The 20,480-nt window shown below is 36.3% G+C and overlaps 2 protein-coding genes across 9 annotated transcripts; both read right to left on the bottom strand.

Annotated features, from left to right (window-relative positions):
• Positions 1-4,121, bottom strand: LOC115450402 (dihydrolipoyllysine-residue succinyltransferase component of 2-oxoglutarate dehydrogenase complex, mitochondrial). Of its 4 annotated transcripts, none has more exons than XM_030178413.2 (2): positions 3,943-4,121; positions 1-1,806 (listed from the first exon to the last, which is right to left on the bottom strand). In XM_030178413.2, the coding sequence occupies exon 2, from the start codon at positions 1,773-1,775 to the stop codon at positions 375-377; it is 1,401 nt and encodes a 466-aa protein (XP_030034273.2). In that variant the 5' UTR covers positions 1,776-1,806; positions 3,943-4,121; the 3' UTR covers positions 1-374. The 4 variants fall into 4 exon arrangements, with proteins under 4 accessions (XP_030034273.2, XP_030034272.2, XP_030034274.2 ...); XM_030178412.2 differs by having other exon boundaries at positions 3,916-4,080; XM_030178414.2 differs by having other exon boundaries at positions 3,938-4,059.
• Positions 4,122-6,494: 2,373 nt separating this feature from the next.
• Positions 6,495-19,113, bottom strand: LOC115450394 (glycerophosphodiester phosphodiesterase 1). Of its 5 annotated transcripts, XR_005113087.1 has the most exons (13): positions 18,903-19,113; positions 18,175-18,267; positions 17,840-17,935; positions 16,832-16,922; positions 13,442-13,656; positions 12,850-13,028; positions 12,580-12,685; positions 11,775-11,867; positions 11,252-11,352; positions 10,856-10,984; positions 10,423-10,558; positions 9,919-10,103; positions 9,597-9,673 (listed from the first exon to the last, which is right to left on the bottom strand). XR_005113087.1 is itself a non-coding variant. In XM_037443502.1 (12 exons), the coding sequence occupies exons 1-12, from the start codon at positions 19,056-19,058 to the stop codon at positions 9,987-9,989; spliced, it is 1,512 nt and encodes a 503-aa protein (XP_037299399.1). In that variant the 5' UTR covers positions 19,059-19,113; the 3' UTR covers positions 6,495-9,986. The 5 variants fall into 5 exon arrangements, 4 of the variants coding, with proteins under 4 accessions (XP_037299399.1, XP_037299400.1, XP_030034256.2 ...); XM_037443502.1 differs by having other exon boundaries at positions 6,495-10,103; XM_037443503.1 differs by lacking the exon at positions 9,919-10,103 and having other exon boundaries at positions 6,495-9,673.
• Positions 19,114-20,480: the final 1,367 nt, after the last annotated feature.

Genomic DNA, 20,480 nt, shown 5'->3' with positions numbered 1-20,480 from the left:
TTAGGGTATAATATAATATAATATCAGAGTACTAAGATTTTCAGCATACAAGCCTAATTTCGTGCATTTAATAAATGCTTTAACAAAATTAAAATAAAACAACGAAAATTCGTCAGGTAACGGAAATGTACTTTTTACACAATCATTTATTACTTACTTAAAACATTATAAATAAATACAATACGAACTGATGAAAGTGTTCAATAATAAATAAAACAGAAAAAAATAGCACAAACGAAGTGCACCCCTTTCGGAGTATTTATCACTACTGCGTAAATGTACATGATTTATTCGTAACCTTTCCGGTCTTTGTACAATCGATCATCCGATATGGTTAAATATCGATTCCAATTGTAAATCAGATGGTTATTAATTTACAATCCGGCGACGATAGCTGCGGGATCTTCAACGCCCTCCTTGATTTTTCTCAGGAACATGACGGCTTCACGACCGTCAATCAGCCTGTGATCGTAAGTAAGCGCAATGTACATCATCGGCCTGATCACTACTTGGCCATTCAACGCAATGGGACGCTCGAAGATGCCGTGCATGCCAAGGATAGCCGACTGTGGCGGGTTTATAATTGGCGTACCCATCAAGGACCCGAAGACCCCTCCATTACTGATCGTGAAGGTGCCCCCGTCCATTTCTTCGATGGTGAGTTTGCCAGTCCTGGCCTTCTCAGCTAAGCCAGCAATTGTTAATTCTATGTCAGCGTACGTCATATTCTGGACATTCCTAATAACTGGCACGACAAGACCTTTAGGCGTCGCCACGGCTACAGAGATATCCACATAATCACGGTAGATAATCTCGTTCTCCTCGATGACTGCGTTGACCACTGGTTGGTCCATAAGCGCATTGGCTGCTGCCTTAACAAACGGCGACATCAAACCCAACTTAACTCCGAACTTTTTAGTGAAAGCATCCAAATATTTTTTACGGAATGCCATAATATGCGACATATCGATCTCGTTGAAGGTCGTCAACATGGCGTTGGTATTCTGGGCATCCTTCAGTCTCTGTGCTATGCGCTGCCTCATCCTGTTCATTTTCACGCGCTGTTCAGTGCGAGTGCCGGCTATCTCTTTGCTGTAGTCCTGCGGAGGCACTTTTACGGTAGCCGTCTCAATTGCTTGGGCATGACGGATCGCTGCCACCGGGATGGACGAGATCGGCGCAGCTGGAGGAGGTGGCGCAGCTTTGGGTGCCGGCGGAGGTGGAGGTGGCGCGGCCGCAGCTTTCGGAGGCGGAGGAGGCGGAGGAGGGGCGGCGGCAGCTGGCGGAGGCGTTGGAGGTGGCGCAGCGGCTTTCGGAGGCTCCGGTGCAGGAGCAGCAGCCTCTTTCTTTGGCGCAGCGCCAGTGATTTCAAGTCTAAATAATTTCTGGCCAGCTTTTACGGTATCTCCATCCTTTACATACAGCTCTTTAATGATACCATGACTTGGAGCCATGACAGGAATAGCAGTTTTATCGGTCTCAATCTCGAGGACAACTTCATCAGCGGCCACACTGTCTCCTACCTTCTTGTCCAACTTCACGTCACCTTCGGATACTGAGTCCGGGAAGCTTGGGGTCATCACATCCTGCTCTTCAAACAGGGGACTGGTGAAGTGGATAGAAGCTATCTGCTGGTGAGCAGAAAGCACCTTAGGTTGGTTGAGTCGAGCAGTCTGGGGCAGAGCAAGGACTTTGGGCACTGAAGACTTGAACCGGAGGCTCTGCCCCTGCCTCCGGTAAACAGTTTGTAAGTGTTTCGAGCAGCGACGTAACATTTTTGATTTTCACTGGTTGGACTAGGGTACCCTGAAATAACGGAAATTATAAATTTTAAAGTAATACAGGCAAAGGACGATAGACAGACAAACCTATCAAATTATAAAATTCATATTAAAATATAAAGTATAATAAATTGAAATAATTAGCTGACACTATTGCCTTGTTTCATCGTGGCATATAGACAGTGAGCCATAAGAACCTAATATAAGTTTTCTTTTAATGAAAACAAACACACCTAGGATTGAAATATGTACCCAATAGGTAGGCTCACCTAACTATCACATCCTGTGATAGTAAAAAAGTTTGGTGAAAATACAATACTTATGCCTCTGCCTACCTTTTCAGAATAAAAACTGTGATTTTGTATATAATATCACCATAAAATATACATTTGCTAGTTTGCCAGAATTTAAACAATTCAAGGTCAAAATCAAATTAACTTCAGTAACATTTTATTGGTACTTCATTGAATGAAACAATTACATACTAAAATATGTGGTAGGTATATAATTCAGAAAATCTTTTGTGTACTTAAAAATATATTTGGAATTATATTAAATGCAGTTAGATTACACAACAAGCAGTGTTAAGAAGCAACGGAACTGAAAGTAGAGAGCGAAGCATGTTTTTTTTGTCTTGAATGTCTCATGTATCTCTTATTTTTGAATGTTATATAAAAATATCTTCTATTCTTAAACAATACATTCCCAGATTTATTTATTTTGTTAGGTAACGTCCCAGTTTTTGTGCAACTTTTCATGTCTTATGCAATTCTTTAAACATTTTTTTTCTTGGTTCAGTTATTCGTAACACATTGGCTATATTGTACAAAAAACAATGAACTATTCAACAGTGCCCTTGCCACTCATGGAGGTGTTATCCTGGAATGGCTCTGTGATTTGAATGAGTGTTTTTAGATGACATTCCAGTTGTGTGTTAAACCCAAAAAACACAACTATCATGTGAACCACAATCAATGTGTTAAAATAAACATTTAAAGACATTCATTATCTATGTATTACAATATAAAGTATAGTTCAAACAACAGTACATGTTTTACAAATCAAAGGGAATGCTGCATTCCATATGAATTTAACCCGTGAGGTAGCTGAATGTTTGCCGGCAAACATTGACAGCTACGCGTGTGACGGAAAAATAACCTTATTATGTAGTATATATGTAGTATATAAGGTTATAATCCCGTGACACACGCAAATGTCATGTAGCTGTCTTGGCTCGCCGGCGATTCACGAGAGACCAAGAGTTAAACACAAAATTTTGATGTGGTCTAGTTAAAATTTTCTATATACTTTTATTTGAATGTTGACAATATTCTAAATTTAAAAAAAGTTACTTAATATATATTTGTAAAAGATAATTTGTATGCAGAACTCAATGCAAAAACAACCTTATCAACTTAGAAAAGAAAAGCTTGTGGTCTTGGATCTTGTAAAATACCTTTTTAATTTACTATCAACATAATCGATATTTGTTCAGCATTTTTCATTTCATTAATATCAATAAATGGTTGTAACTAAGAAAAGATCCATGGGGGAAGTCATGTATAAACTAATGTTTATTTAACCATATTGTGTAATGTATAAGACCTTTTTATGACAACATTACTGATGAATATATATCTATATATATTAAGAAAAACGAAACTAACAATAACATGCATTTTAAAAAAAGAACATTAGGCCCTCGTGACATTTGCAACACATTGTAAGAATTTTAATGACAGAGAAATTGAAGAAGAAACTTTAAAATTTAATAAAATTTGTACATAAAGAAAACAAGACAAATTAGCATTAAACAAGAAAATGGACATTAATTTTACTAATAAAAAAGCTGTTTATATGCGGCACACAGCTGGCCATGTCCGCCGCACGCCTACTTGATAGCGATTTCAAGGTTAGTAACAAAATTACATGTAATCTAATTAATATTGATAAAAACCACACCCCTTACCTTACAAGCGAGGTAAACAACACGAATCGACGTGCGATACTGTTATTTCACGGGCAAAAATTGGTTACATAAGATTAGGTCGCATGACAGGCAGTGTGTTAAATTTGAGTGGTTTCTTTGCGTGTTAAAAGCGTTAATTACAGCATAACTTGAATACAATCGTGCCTGATATTAACTGTGACGGTACTTCACTTTGTTTTGACGCTGCCTTTATGTTAAATTCGGATGGTGTGGCCCAAAAATCCTACATTGATAAGTTCGATTTCGCTAAACGCGAAATCCAGTTGGTTGCCACTTGTCAAATTCTCACCACGTCTTTCTAAACTATACTTCGAACGAAAGAGAGATGTATACTTTAAAACCTATATTAGAAGAGGATGACCAATATGATAGTGCCAAGTATCTGCTCGAACAATGGTTTTTGGAACGTACGATGCGGATAATGTGATTTTACGTGTTGTTAGTGCAGTATTCGATATTAGAAAAAACAAGAAGCAAATAAGTTTTGGAACTTTTAACTTTTTCATAAACGTGTAAAATCTTTTATATGTGTAATAAAACCAGCGGATAAAATATGTACATTTTATAATAGTAATATCTGAATTCATAATGAAAAGCAAAACAGACACATAAATCATAGTAATATTTCGTTTGAAGAGTTTGGTGTTCTTTGGAGAAATAGTTAAATCGGCGCGCAAGCGCCGAGAATTACTAAGGAATTTTGACGATATTACATTATCAATATTGGAATATGCCATATGGTCAGGCAGCGAAAGGTCATCACATTTTTTAGATCTATCGTTTGATAATTAATATATTTTTAGCTATTACGAATGTAAATTTATCCCACGACGTATACCTACACCTAAATTTGGCATTTTATAACTTCAACCAATGGTCATTTCCATAGCCCTACACTCATACTAACAACGTATGTTACAGAAGGGCGCGCCGCGCACCCGTTCCGTTCCTCGACCTACAAATCCTCAGAGGTCATGTACCGACTGTACTCCAATCTCAAATAACTTGTCGCAATCCATAATTAAATGTAGACCTCCCTAAGAAAGCACCAGCGGCCCGCATCCAATCACTACCTGCCGCTTTTTTCAAGTCGATTCGTCGCGTCGTACTGCAGGGCATAGGGATTATATTCCTACTAAACTTTAAATTACAGGTAGGAAAACTAACCTCCCTACTCACAGTAGGTGGGAAGTAATTGTAGAAAATCTGTACGTTCCATAATTGTGAATAATTCCAAAATAGTAAATGAGTTATTGTTTTTTTCTTTATTTCAGCGAAACTGGCGTTGAATCAATTAACAAGAGACTGCTTAGGTATTTTGTTTTCGATTCGAACGATGACGACCACATCAAAAAACCCCAAGTTTAAATGAAAGTCAAGTCTCGGTAGGTAATACTCACAGCATAGGTTGTATAGTTATAATTCAAAAGAAATAAAGATAAGATGTTGAATCATTTATTCTTTAATAAATACATAGAATATCAACCTGTTGTTATTTCGCTTATTAATTTGAATTTTCCCACAACCAGATGAGATTTTTAATATTTTTTTACCTGATTACTGATTTCATAGATGCACCATCGTTTCAAGTTTGTATGGGACTGTGGGACACCAAAAATAGTGAAAATTATCGCACTGAGGTCCCTGGTTTCGAATCCCGTACCGGGCCTAAAGCACTATGACTCGAGTTTTTACTATCTGAAGGATGACTCAGTCGCAGCTCGCAGTCGGGAAGTTCGCGGTGTGATAACACATAAAGCCGATAGTCCTGCGCCTAAATTGTCTTCCGTCATGTCGGATTGCCGTCACACCGGACTATGAGAGTAAAGGCTTAGAGAGTACACCTGCGTGTTGCGCACACATTTGTACACTATAATATCTACTGTGTACCTGTGTGATCTGCGTTGAGATTGGCCGCCTTGAACGAAATTCAGAATTCTAAGATTATATAAAGCGGCCATTGGAATGACTTATATAAACATTTCAAGAAGTTTATCATTAATCTATCGTGATAAACACCCACTTAAAATAAATTAAAAAATACTTAGGCTTTTACGTCGCAGATAGCACTAATTATTAAAAGGTGCTACCATGGTTATTTCTTAAGATTCGATATTATGCTTATAAAAAGAAAAACAAAACTACGCATTTCACATCACTAGTTAACTGCTCAGAAATATTAAAGGTTTTCAACAGCAGATAAAGGTTTTCAATAACAGAATAAAATGAATAGCACACTGACGTTTTATCCAAGGACGTTTTAAATAAGACTCTGCGACTTACGCTAATAACCTTTTGGAGCACAAATTTGGTCCTGATGTCCGCTCTTTAATTAATTATACACTTCCCATTATTCATAGACATTATTTATCAAAGCTCTATCTTTGCTGTGATAACAAGTCTGTTTCTCAGTGCCGACGGCATGACAGCCTTCGCAGTGCATAGACATAGGGCCGTTGTGATTGGCTAATATTGAGATAAAACTTGAATCTAGTTGGCGTCAGATAAACAAAGCTGAATAAACAGCAATCGGTCAGATAAACAAAACTGAAAACAGACTTATTACAGCAATGCTCCGCCCTTATATAAATAGAGTCTATGAATAAGGAGTTTTGTCTTTAGCTAGATGGGATTATATGCCACCCCTAGGCCATGGCCTAGTATTTGTCACTTAATCTTATAGACAAATCCAACACTGCATCAAATATTAAAATAAAACCAAATAACAAGTCAATGTTTATTGAAATAAATCACAAAATGAACGCAACACATACACGCACACAAATAAAGTTAATATTTGTACAAACATGGTAATCGATTATCGAGAGAGCGCACGAACTGCTCGGAGAACTCTTGGGTATTTTTGACATTTAACATAGTAAGCGATAATATTTTGAATAAATAGCATTATTAACAGCAAGTGCGCGTTTTCAAAACACTATATTATCAAACTGGCGATATGCGAACGTGTTTCCAGTAAGGCCATGAGAAATAGGTGCAACGGCTTGCAGCAAATTCGCCGTGAATATATTACATGTAGAGGGCCATTCAAGTATTACACGAGTAAATTTTTGTATTTGAAACCCTTACGTAAGCGTAGGTATAATTTTCGCAAAATTTATGTCAATGATTATTGTTATTTACTTATAATAAAAATAAATAAATATTTGCTCACGTAATCACTATCCAGAATCCTCGTTCCCATATCCTCGAAAATAAGCAAAGCGTAGACACCCACCCCTTTTGGTACTAACGTAATACTCAAACAGACATTATTGGCGTAGAGTCCGCCACGACACTGCGATGCGCAAGCCATGTGCACATTAACAATAAAGAAAATATTGGACAGTCGCAACACGTCCACAAGTCGCTAGTATACCACAAAGACGAGCATTAAGGAGAATTTAATGAAAAACCAACACTGAGCTGCCTATAAAATGAAGTCTGGTGCGTTATACATAAAAGCCATATAAGTACCCCTAGCAGGAAATTACGCGGTATCATATTGTATTCGTGTCAAGTAAGTTAACGTATTGCTTGATAATTTAACAATAATATACGTAAAAAAACCGTACTGCCGACTTCTATACATTTTATGTTAACCGTTACTAAGGTTCCACGAATAATTAGAATTTTAAACGCGGAAAATGTTCACACTGCCTTTTATTTAGTTCCCAATACTCTCACCACGGCGCTGTTCGAATTTCTATACAAAAATTAATTTGTTAAAACCATTGCATTAACTATACGATAGCGCGTAAATCCGTGCTCAGGGTTATCTTCAGCGGACAGCGTCCGTTCGACAACGATTTTGACATCTGCGAAGGACGGCACAATAGAAATTTTACTTTTATATTGAAATATAAAAAACATATTATTTAAACAATACAGTATCGTTACCTATTTATTAGGTGAAATGATAACATTCTTTCTTTGCAAATTTAAAAACCTTCCACAAAACGCAACGTTTCTGAAAAATATTTAAAGCTAAAACTTGTTCGATATAATATGTCCACGGAAACCGATACATCGTATATTATGTACGTTTCAGTTGCATGTAATTAAAGCCTTTGGTTGAAAAAAAACAGCAGATATCTAACTTAAAAATCACCGTGCGTTTGTCACTCCACTTACAAATATTCTAAAATCTAGTTGTTACAAAGCAGAGTCGACGGCCATACGTCACGACGTCACTCTCATACATTGCGTCAAACTCAGCACCCTGAACTTCTCACATTATTGTCTGATGCAACCAATGTTAAGTAAAACTAATTATCAGCATTTAGTATCTTGTAAGCTACCTCGAGCATCAGCCATCAGTCCACTGATATACTAGTGATGTGTACTATACAAAGTCGATATCGATATAATGATTTAAAATTAGTAAAGCTATCAACATTGTGAATATATTAATATTGCTTGAAATATATTAAATGTAAACTAAATTAAATTTCCTACAACATATAATGTTAGTTCCTGTCATTAATATGACGTTAGATACAATTTGTATAATTGGCTTGTTCGATATATGAATATATAGATAGTGTGGTACATACGTGTTTTATTAATTCAAATTCCATGCACAGTGGTCTCCTATTCATACCTTTGCAATCCTTAAAAAAATATATAACTAACGACAAGAATTTGTGCAATCAAATAAATAATTTAACACATATTATACATGTTTTTTTGGCAAAAAATAATACTTTTTAAATACAACACAAAATCGTGATAATAAATACGGAATTAAAATATATTTTAACCCATTCGAAACCAAATTAAACCAAACATTTCTGGACTGTGACTGACACAAAATAAAATGCAAGTGTGATAAAAAAAAACACTATTCGAAAAGATAGGTCCAGAAATACTTAAACACGGAGGTAAAGACATTATTCTCATGATTTTAAATATTTTTATAGTGGTTATACGACAAAAAATTTATTCCATATTGTGTTTTAAACATATTCTCATGAAACAAATTATTTTTATATGACAGGTTCTAAAAAATGCGTATTACCCGTAATCGGCCTTCTTGTTTGATCTAGAATGGGTCAATAAATTTAACAATATCAAAACTAAGTGCATATACTTTCCAAGACTTTTCTTAAAACCATTTAATTTATTATAATAAAAACAAGCACGAGTGTAAAGACGCTTACTCGGACGGTATTAGAGAAATACCTACTTAAAATACTTGAATAATTTCAAACGATTTCTAGCCTCTCATATTATTTATCTGTGGGATCATTCTTAGTCCTTTCACAAATTAAAAAAAAATCTGCGTCAGGTAACGGTATTACTTGATTTTATTTGTCTTTGAATAAATACTATAAAATAACCTATACAAATAAATACAAACATTTCGTGTTAGCCTCACGTTGGCGTGCGCCAGCCAATTTCGTTAACATCATTAAAAACAACATCAATAGTTGTTTAATTTTTCCCTTTTTTGCAACACATTCAATATTTATCTAAATTATTTTAAATTGAGAATCAAAAATATTCTTAAAACAACCCAAACTAAGATTAACAGATATTAATAAAAATGACTAAAGAACAAAAATGTTCTTACATGTAACCCTATTTTTACCATTTTTTTTTGTTTTTATTTTTTGCAATTTTTTTTTTATTTTTTTTTTCATCCCTAAATACACCTTTCGATGTACAAACTATCTTTTTTATTAAAATATTTAACCGGCCTGCATTATTTTGTGCAGAACTAATCATCCGGCATTGCCTACATATAAATAAGGCAAAATAGGGTTGTAGCCAAAAATGAGTTGCAAAAAATAATTACAAATCGACTAACCAAACCGGCCTTCGCACAATTATTTCATTCCATATCTTTTATAGTTTTTTGTTTCGCTGTGGTGTCGAAGTGGCGACGGTGGGTCTCCATCTACGACAAAAAACACTCAAATGAGAATCTCTCTTATCGCGTGCCACTAGTTACACGTCATAAAGTCAACCGCGATAATTTCCGTAAAAAAATTAATATTTAATGCCCTAAATTTCAAATTTACAAGAAATGATTCGTCTACCCCATTTTTTTTACATTACACATGACACTCTTGCATTTTATAACATCGTAATAGTATCGATATTTTTCGATTTTATTTATAATTTATTTCACAGTAACCTTACATAAATATTGATTTAGACATAAATATTGTAGTGAGTAAGCGCCTTTAGAGTATGTTTTACGGTGAAATTTAATTTTGCCCGGAGGACATCTTCCGTTCCGGCTCCAACAGTTTGTCGACGAGCGGCCCGGCCCGGTCTAGACTCTCATCATCCTTCTGTTGCTTCTCTTCAGATTTCTTCTCGATCTAGTTATAGTTTAATACATATTTAAATGATATCTACATCAACATAGACTAGTGTCGGAAGTACGAGTATGAAACTTGCGCAATACTTAACGAGTAGGGACGAAGACACGCCCCACGAACTTTTGAGCGGGACTTTGTAGGGTAAGGGGATTGATCCAAGTACTTTCCCCGAGGCTATAGTTAACATTAACGTGTGTACTTATGGTGCTCACGCACAGTGCAAACGTTTAAGGAAGGTGGTAGGGGCGTGTCCGTGTATGATATTATCTATATCATAATCCTAGTCTAGTCTAACTGCGAGTAGATAGTCGGTACTCACGTCGGGCTCTCCGAGCAGCGTGTTGGCGAGGTAGGGCGCGCGCAGCACGCCGCGCCAGTACAGCTTCTCCAGCGGCCGGTTCACGCACCAGCCCGCGCACCGCACGCCCAGCTGCCGCCAGTAGTGCACCTCGCTCCTGGGAGTAAACAATTTAGCTAAGATGCTGAATAAATTATTTAATTAATAATAAAGAATATTTCTCGAACATAAGAAAAAAATTGTTTCATGTATGCGCCTACACATTCATGGACGTTGTATGGACCTGATTTTAGAATGGCAAAAAAAATTGGATAAGGAAAGAATAAGGGCTTAATGTACATACTGATAGTACCAACTCGACAAGTTGCCATTTCGCTGATTGTTTACAAAACATAGAACCTTTTTAATCAAATCCATGAATTGTTAACGCTATCTGCACGTGAGGAATACTGACGGGCTGACGATGTCCTTGTGCAGGAGCACGGCGCTGACGTTGCACCAGCGCGCCGCCCAGCGCCACACCAGCGCGTGCAGCGCGTCGCACACGCGCAGCGCCGCGTGCAGGGGCACGTTGTCGTTGAACCTGCAAAATGCACACAAATGGACATAGACAATAGCTAAACTTATATTATTGTGCATGGGTACCTACTAGTAATAAGGTTATTAATTTGTTTACATTTTTTTCTGTAGTTAACTACACTTCACTGTCCTTGTGTTTGTAGACTATTAACTTTTAATTTATTTTGAATATTTTATTTCAAATTAGAACAGGGGGAAAAGCCTATTTAAATATATTTTTATAGTATAATATATTGTTTTCAAATTGTGTTTAGTCAATAAGATATCTGACCGTGGATTGGTGGGTCCGTTCTCTGCGTCGTAATCAGCTGCGCTGAACCCATACGGCCGGTAGCTCATGGCGCCCACGATCTCCGGGTCTTTTTTACGTATCTGTGGAACGACATTCAAATTTCCTGGTATACTTACTACTTAATAATATGATTGATAAAATATTTTCAAAAAAGAATTCTAATTGGATATTTTAATTTTTTTGACACATTTCAGAAAATGAAATTAACTAGACAAACATTCTAAGATGACATTAGTAAAGTAACTACAATAATATAAACTAAATATATTTTTGATACACATGGTATGCATCCCTTACACATCATGGGCGGCTGAAAGTGGGGGTTCTTTTGTGCCGCTGCCCGCTTTTGGCACTTGGGGATAAAAGACTTGAGTTTGTGTGTGTATATTTGAATACATGAGTAGCACCTAATTACAAGGAATTTGAAATCTAAGTTCAAATTATTTTTAGGAATAAGTAATCCAGTGGACATTTTGTCCATTGCCACTTAATTTATTCTCACCTGATATAGTATATAAGGGTTGAAACACGTCACAGCTGCATACTGATAGAGAGTGGGTCTCGTGGAATATGCCTTCAATATGCCACTGACCACCTAAAATTCACAACTTTGATCAGATATTTCTGAATTCATATTTAATAATTATCATAGAGGTTTTTTTTGTACAATATATAGTTGTATTTTCTTGCCAATATGGTATCAGCTCTGTGAGCATTAGAAGTAAGCCAATATACACTTATCGATAACTAGCTTTTGCTCGCGTGTTAAGCCGTGCGAGAGTTTTCTGGGATAAGTCTTGTTATAAACAAGCCCAACCTTCCCAGAGTATGCTATCTTAGGTATGCTGCTAGCTTTGGTATGCTATCTGCATACTAAATTCCATTGAATTCTGTCTGTAGTTTTTGAGTTTATCACATTCAGAAAGGCAGACAGATGCAGTGGGGGCCTTGGTTTTAAAATATACTTTAAAAAGAGGAACAATTTCGTCACACATATTTATTGCGTAAATTCAAAAACTAACGCAGCAAAAGCTCTCAAAAGGAGTAAATTTTTCCTTTTTTTGCAAAATTTTTCATTGATGCTCTGCTCCTATCAGTTGTAGTGTATTTATATAGTCTATAGACTTCTTTGGTATATGGGCTATCTACCACTGAAAGGATTTTTCACTTCAAACCAGTAGTTCCTGAGATTATGGCATTAAAACAAACAAACTCTTCAGCTTTATATATCAGAATAGATTTAAAAAGGTACTATGAAATATGATCCCTGTATCATAATAAACTATATGACAGAAACTATGCCATACCTGGCTGTCCTCCCCCTTCACATCGATGATCATGCGCACCTTGTTCTCCAGCAGATAGTCCAAAGCCTCATCCAGCAAACACAAGTGGACTTCTTTGAACAAATGCCTGTAATATTTAAAACCATATTTTTTTATATAAACATTGTACTAGTGGGCCTCGCCTCTTTGGGGATAAAATGCATGAGTGTATGTGTATGTATGAATGAGTGTGTGTGTGTGTGTATATGCATGTGTGCATAACTAAAAAGATCAAACAAATCCGTAAATTACCTATTGGGATGTGTAGCACCTATATCAATGGTATTAATATTCTCCCAGTCCATCAAATGTACATTGGTGATGTCAGCACCTGCCAGCCTCTCCAGGCCCTGGTCGTGAAGTAGCACCAGCCGACCATCTCGCGATGTGCGCACATCCAGCTCAATAAAATTACAGTCCCTTTCTACACACTGGAAAAAGGGTAATGGATTTGCTTATGGACAGTTGTACCTTGGATTAAGAATATACATTCGGATTTATTAAAATACCAATACATTCGTGTTTTTCTCACTCCTCGTTGCTCTAATTCAGAGATTTATGTTATGCTCTAACTTATTATAGCACAGAACAATTTTGGAAGACAGAGGCAAGACTCTATTACAATATTATTTGAGATAGGTGGTACTTATATTAAAACTGAGACAAACCATTGCCTTTGGATGTTAATCAATGTAAAATTATAGGTATGGATGTTATACATCAATATTTGACGAACATTATGTCAATATTACACACTTCTGCTCTCTGTCAGTCAATCCTGTTCTTAATATAAATATTAATAGCTTATTTTATTCCGAAACGTGCTAAGAGAATCGCTACTCACATATTTAAACGCCTCCAAAGTGTTTTCGGGCGCGTCCAACCCAGCTCCTCTGTGTGCTATGCATCGCACCACTTTCTCTGGGTTTTCCTCGGCCTCTTTGCTCCAAGGCTCCGGCCCGAATATACTTACTACATTACACTGTTCTGGTTTCCTTAACTTTGTCATATAATAAGCCGAAACGCCCAATAAACCGACATCAAGTCCAAACGGCAAAACTACATGGAAAAGGGATATTAGGAAGTATAAAAAAGAAAAAGCATTATAGAGGCAAGATAAGAAAATGGTAATTATCGTTATAAACATTTTGTCGATCGTTCGTTGTTATTAACAGTTAATTTTCAGGTTACTTTTTCGGGGTTTTTCGAAAATAAACAGAGTTGAGGAAGAGGCTTGTCAGTGATGCGTTTGGTTATTGCAAGATGCAAACTATTGAATGATTAACACAGTATACACTGTAGTAAACTATTACTAAAAACAAATTTGTAATAATATGTCAATAAAACTTACGAGATCGTATTTTTCTCACGATCATTATTTTGCTCAAAAGAAAATATGAGGCAACTACAGTAGGTATTACGTTAAATCAATACCACGCAAAGTCGTACCCACACAATATACATATACCAATATATTATGAAAACAGATCTACGTCACGAAGGCTATTATAGGTACAAAGTAGATTGGATATTGAGTATTTCGAAATTTATTCACTAATCAAAAATAAGCTTTATTATATTTCTTAATGTATGTTTTTTATTATTAAGTATAATATAATAGATATAATATCAGTATTTCATATAGGTAACACACAGAAATAAAAAAAACTAAACTATTTAAATACAGCAAAGACTACTTAATATTTTGATTTATCCATTTCGATTTTCACTTTTGTTCTTGCCCTATAAAATCTTGTCTGAAAAGTTCGAATTTAGTGGGTAGGTATGGATCTCAATGTCCGCCCACCGCCCGTACATTGCTTAGGCAGTTTCTCTCGACTACCAGCTTCACCAAGTTTCTAAAGATGAAAAATACTGTCTCCACAACGGTTAACACGCTAGCACCGACAAACAGTGCTGTGGTACCTCCCAATGACGCTGCAATTCAAACAAATAATTAGATTATCACGAGTTAAATAAGTACCTATACACTATAATTAGGTAGGTAATAACGGTCAGTTTTTTCATGAAAATTATGTCGGTAATGGCACAACGGTTATGTTGAGACAACTCTATGTCAGTTATTTTTACAGTGTATGTAGATACTGGCTGTATATAAGAAGTTGGATGACATGCCTGCTTAGTAAGGTTTGGAACTAAAATTTTTCGCCAATGATTGCGACACCGGCAGCCAAAGAAGCAATAAATAATATCAGCCCTGTATTATATACTTGCCCACTGCTGAGCACGGGCCTCCTCTACTACTAAAAGGGATTAGGCCTTAGTCCACCACGCTGGCCTAGTGCGGATTGGTAGACGTCACACACCTTCGAAATTCCCATAGAGAACTTCTCAGATGTGCAGGTTTCCTCACGATGTTTTCTTTCACCGTTAAAGCGAACGATAAATTCACAAAGAATACACACATGATTTTTTAGAAAAGTCAGAGGTGTGTGCCCTTGGGATTTGAACCTGCGGACATTCGTCTCGCAGTCCGTTCCACATCCAACTAGGCTATCGCCGAAAGAAGCAATATAAGAAGATAATAATCGTTCAGATGGTGAAAACGGACATAACATAAATTATAAAATAATAAAGTACTTACACAGAAATCAAGAAAACGACAACCACTTGTGAAGTCACAGCGTGAAATGTATTTATACATTCATGTTTTGTGTATTGTACAAAATAATAACAGATAAACACAAAGAGTGGGACCACACTATTTACAAAACGATGTATATAGCATGGTAGGTATAACGAAGTGCGAGTGTTTTATGATTCCACAACATCCAAACTTATATTGAATAACATACTTACCGACCACTCAAATATCTCTCAACTATTTTAATTACATTCATTAAGTAGTTATATTATAATCATTTGATTCAACTACCTAAATGTTACGCAAAGCAAATTGTGATATGACGTCAGACGTGCTTCATGCATAAGCCACACCATAATAATAACAAACCATAGAGATCTTCCAGTGTGAATATCACGTCCCTGTGCAGTCTATATTTCGGTGGCATCAGGTTTATTCGAATCGCCGCCGTGTTTTCATCCGAGTCCGCAGAACTCCCATTCATGTTTTATAAAAAAAATAAATTCAACTACCGTAGATCGTTTAGTAGTTTCAAAAAGTGCGTAGTAAAATATTTTTATTGATACATGATTACGAATGACGAATTTTCGAAAGAGATAAAATTGCTGTTGGTGTATAGATCTGTCTTTAATCGTTTGTGCCAATAGTGTAAACATAAGATAATTTTCATGAGTTATATAGGTACAGGCTACGCGACCGCTTTGTCACTCTCACAGGTCTGTAGGTATTTACTTACGACCAGTCTCAGTAACTTACAAATAATTTACTGGATTTGCTATTTCAACTTCATAGTAAAACAAAAATTGTTTTGGATATTTTTACACTCGATTTTACGCAATTAAAATAATATACAGCATACATTATTACGATAATGATTAATATTTGTACTTATATGATCTTTGGCTAAAACGGAACGCACTAATGACATTAATGATAGTCGACCCTACGATAGATAGTTAAACTTCTCGGATAGGATATTCCTATCAATGTCGGTGTTAATAGCAACACAGATAACCATCGAAAGTAAGCATTTCAAGGGTTTGTAATCCCTTAGTAACATTGAGACCAGCTGTGGACAGGTAGGTAGAAGAGAGTAGGTACCTACCATTCCCTATGCGTAAATAGATTCTTATCGACTACTAACCGAATAACGACCTTCTTTGTATGCGAGTAGTAGTTGAGCTCGGCACACTGAGGAAGACAGGAGCACTTAGCCAGGTGCTTTGGTATGTTAATGAGGATTTCCACATTTCGCCCGATGCACGCCATGCCGTGCGCGTCGCACACCCTGCCATCTTGTACAATGCAAATAATGTAAACTCAATTTTAATTCACAGGATTTTTGTAAACTAGTCTGACTTTTGATTGGTTTGTGAAAATTTGTGTGACAGTTTTTGACAAATATCTGCCATCTATGGTGCCAGTGTATTTGGGGAACCGTTTTTAGTGTAGGTAAGTACTATCCAAGGAGATTTGAATGCTAATGAAGAAATTTTTATGGACTTGCGAATTTCTCACGGTATAAGGCACACTGAAAAACAATTCAGCGAATCGACCATGGAAAGTGTGTAACAAATGTTATTAACTACAGCTAGTTCTAAGCTCTGGATTAATAACAGACTTAAATACCTCCTTTTACGTGGAAGAAAGGTCTGCAGCCGCAGAACATGACCGCCATTTGACTGCGGCAGTGCATCTGGCAGAGAGCAAAGCTGTACGCCTGAAAAGTTTTATCATAATTTACGCTTACATGAAGGATATCACGTTGAAATAAAAATGTTCTGCGAGTTCTAAATTCCAGAGGCTCATTAAAACCTACCCCTAGCAAAACGTCGGGTTAATTATATTTTATGAAGCTTATAGCGCGCCCTAACTGGGACCGTTGTTTCGGCACCGAACTTGTCGGCCCCGCAGACCCCTTTACCGCACCGCGCCTACGGGCTGTGTCCGCGACGCCGCGGCGCGGCGTCCTGCGCTCCCGCAGTGCCGACGCGTGCATGCATGACCCGAGGGCTCGCCCCGTGTTATACATATTATTATTGTTTATGAATACACCCCATATATTTATGGTTTACATAAATTAAATAAATATATACCCCGATAAGCTATCTATTCGAAATTTATAATACAAAAAAAATCGACTAAAATTATTTATACCGTCTATCTGCACCTAAATTACATAACATCATTTTAAGTTCTAACCATCAGTAACTAATAGATATTTAATATGAAATATTGTGATAGCTTAAAATTTTCTAAAAAACCTAAAATTGTATTTTTGAAGAAATTGTTCCTTCTGCTCTCCTCTGTTAATTTTGCATATTCTCGCTCATAAATGAATACCTATATCCAGACCGTTTACTCGGGGAGTGGCCTTAAGTGGCCAGTGCATCAAAATCTGCTGCAGTTTAACAAAAAAAAAAAACCAAGCAAATTGGATCTCGATACGATATAAGTTTGAATCCTTGGCGTAGCACAGCAACTCAGTGCTTGTAGCCATATAATAGAAAAAAAAAAGTTTGAATCCTAAAGTCGGTTTTCGTAAAAAGACGAGCTATGCTGCTATGAAACCCTCGTTCGCTCCAGGCACCCTTAATATTTGAACAATCCTAATTTTCGTCATGAAAGGACGCTTACCTTTATAGACTCGTGTATCCACTCGTCTGGATACCGACATCTTCTTTGCTCAGGTCTCAGGTACTTCACGCTCGACGATGCTTGAATCTCTACAGCCTTAGAAAACAAACACAAACTTCATTCATTTAAATCACCACTATTTTTTTATATCTTATTGTTTTTACATTCCAGTGATACATTTATTTTACGCGAGTTCCCGCTGGGTACTATAGCAATGTTACGTGTATTGGAATACAATGCTTAAAGTCTGAACCAAACATAGGGCTAGAATCAATATTGAAAATTGCTATTGGAAAACTTGTCCTGTATTCAATCAAATGCGAAGTATACGTTACCTTAAAATCAATAATGAGCTCTTCACCTGGCGACACTTCGCCAGTTGGATTCGATATGGCTGTTGATATCTCAAACGGCGAGTGAATAAAATACTGTAAGAAAATAGTTATATACTTTATATCTATGTCCTACCCACTTGCAACTAGATCCTTGAACATTATTTGATAATATTGTAGCCTCAGATCAAAATAGTGTATATTGAATTTAAGATTATGCCGACTCAACAAACGTTATTAAACTGCTCAAATTTATAATATCCTAGCTAACTTTCCCAAAAACGAATAATCACAAATATTAATATGGCGATCTTCTCATTTAAATTGACATTCCGTAAATAAAACTACCCCCATTAAGCAAGTCAATTTCAAAGTTTGACAGTTCAAACAAAGCAACAACGCAATTGCTTTTTATTTGTAAATATCTAGTTACATACAAATAAAAATGTAATTAAATAAATTATAATTATTTTATTTAAAAATGTGTTACGAATAAAAAAACTGAATTGATCTTTGAAACCAAAATAAAAACCGAATATAAAAATCGAGTCATAAGTATATTTTTATGATTTTCGAACGGTTAGCCTTTGAGTCGGTATTTTTTAATTTAAATACCTGGACCTAAATATGGACTCAAATGATCTCTAAGTTAACATGACCATGTTTAAGGTCAGAAAGCTTATTAGGATAACAAGAGTACATAAACAGGTAGACGATTTTACATTACTCACTCTTACGGTATTAGAAGAGTCAATTCTCACGTAACACTGGCCACTATGATAATGGCATTTCAACAGCTGAGTCGGCTGCCAGTCTGTCTCATAGAGCATGTACTGATACTGCGCGTACACCGAATTGAATGACAGGCACATCCCTACTTCCGTCATGACAGGGTGCCACGCGACCTGTAATGTTGTTACCTCGCTTTGATACGGTACTTAGATGACCCAATTATTGAACGTGATTTAATTCCAACCCGCATATTAGCGAGCGTATAAAACGTTGGCCATTTATTTTTTGTCATATATACACTGTCGGTCAAAAGTTTGAGACCACTCATAACGATTTTGCGGAGTCGCAATTTTTGGTTTAATCATGAGTGATATAACAACAATCCGCATGTTTGCACATTCTATTGTTCATAATCTGTATCCAGAGGCCAGTTCTTTGTATATCCTTTATCTAAAGGGAAAAAATAAGCATTGTTTATAAAAGTACAATGTTTGCCAAAAAAGAATAAACCCGATTGTTGATTGTAAATTTTTTACAACCTCATCAATTCAACTTATATTACTTTTATTTTTTATTACTTTAATTATTGATTGTTTTGACTTTTTGCCATTATTTTATGGCAAGATGTAATGAGACACGAGATGGTATTTGGTCTGATTTATTATATGTACAAATGGTGCTTATATACTAATGTGGTACGTAACATACGTGAGTTAACACTCATCCAAGCATCTACGTGATACTATGTGTGACGCTGTCGCTACAACTTCTTAGAAATTTTATTGTCATAATTTTGACCTCTTATTTATAAAACTCCTCTGGAATAAATTTAACTAGTCTGAATTTGTTGTTCCGGCAGTCAAGAATCAAGATGTTTGTAAAATGAGAAAAGTTTGTGAAATTAGTATTCAAACGCGATCTGCAACTATTGTTCTTCATACCGAAGGCAAATCTGAACGAGAAATTGCATCTTAACTTAAGCTATTTAAGACTTGTGTCCATCGTACTATTGTTCGTCACAAGGAAACTGGTAGTAATCAAGATCGTCCGCGCTCAGGAAGACCATGAGCTACGACTTCTAGTGAGGACTATTTTAGTGTTGTTACAAGTAAACGTAATAAAAGCCTCAGAAATTCGTGTTGAAGTGAATATATCACGCACAAAACCTGTATCAGCGACTACAATCAAGAGACGATTGGAGACGTTGTTTGGTCGTGTTGCTGTCCGACAACTCCTATTAAAGCCCCAAAATAATAAAAAAATGGTTGGAATGGGCCCTTACCCACCGAGAATGGACAGAAGAAGATTACAAAAAAGTGCTTTGGACTGATGAATCCAAATTTAAATTGTTTGGTTCGAAAAAAAGAATTTACGTTCGACGTTCTGCCGAAGAAAAAATGACGCCACAGTGTGTGGTTCCAACCGTTAAACATGGTGGCGGTTCTGTTATGGTCTAGGGTTGATTTTCAGACCATGGCACTGGATATCTGACCAACTGGCACTATAAAGTCATTTTGGAGAGAAATGCCATTTCCTCCGGGCTGAGCCCAATGGGCCAAAAAATATTTTCCAACAAG

This window comes from Manduca sexta, chromosome 26 (genome assembly GCF_014839805.1).
Source record: "Manduca sexta isolate Smith_Timp_Sample1 chromosome 26, JHU_Msex_v1.0, whole genome shotgun sequence".
Lineage (NCBI taxonomy): Eukaryota > Metazoa > Arthropoda > Insecta > Lepidoptera > Sphingidae > Manduca > Manduca sexta.
This window is presented reverse-complemented; position numbering and strand designations above follow the sequence as displayed.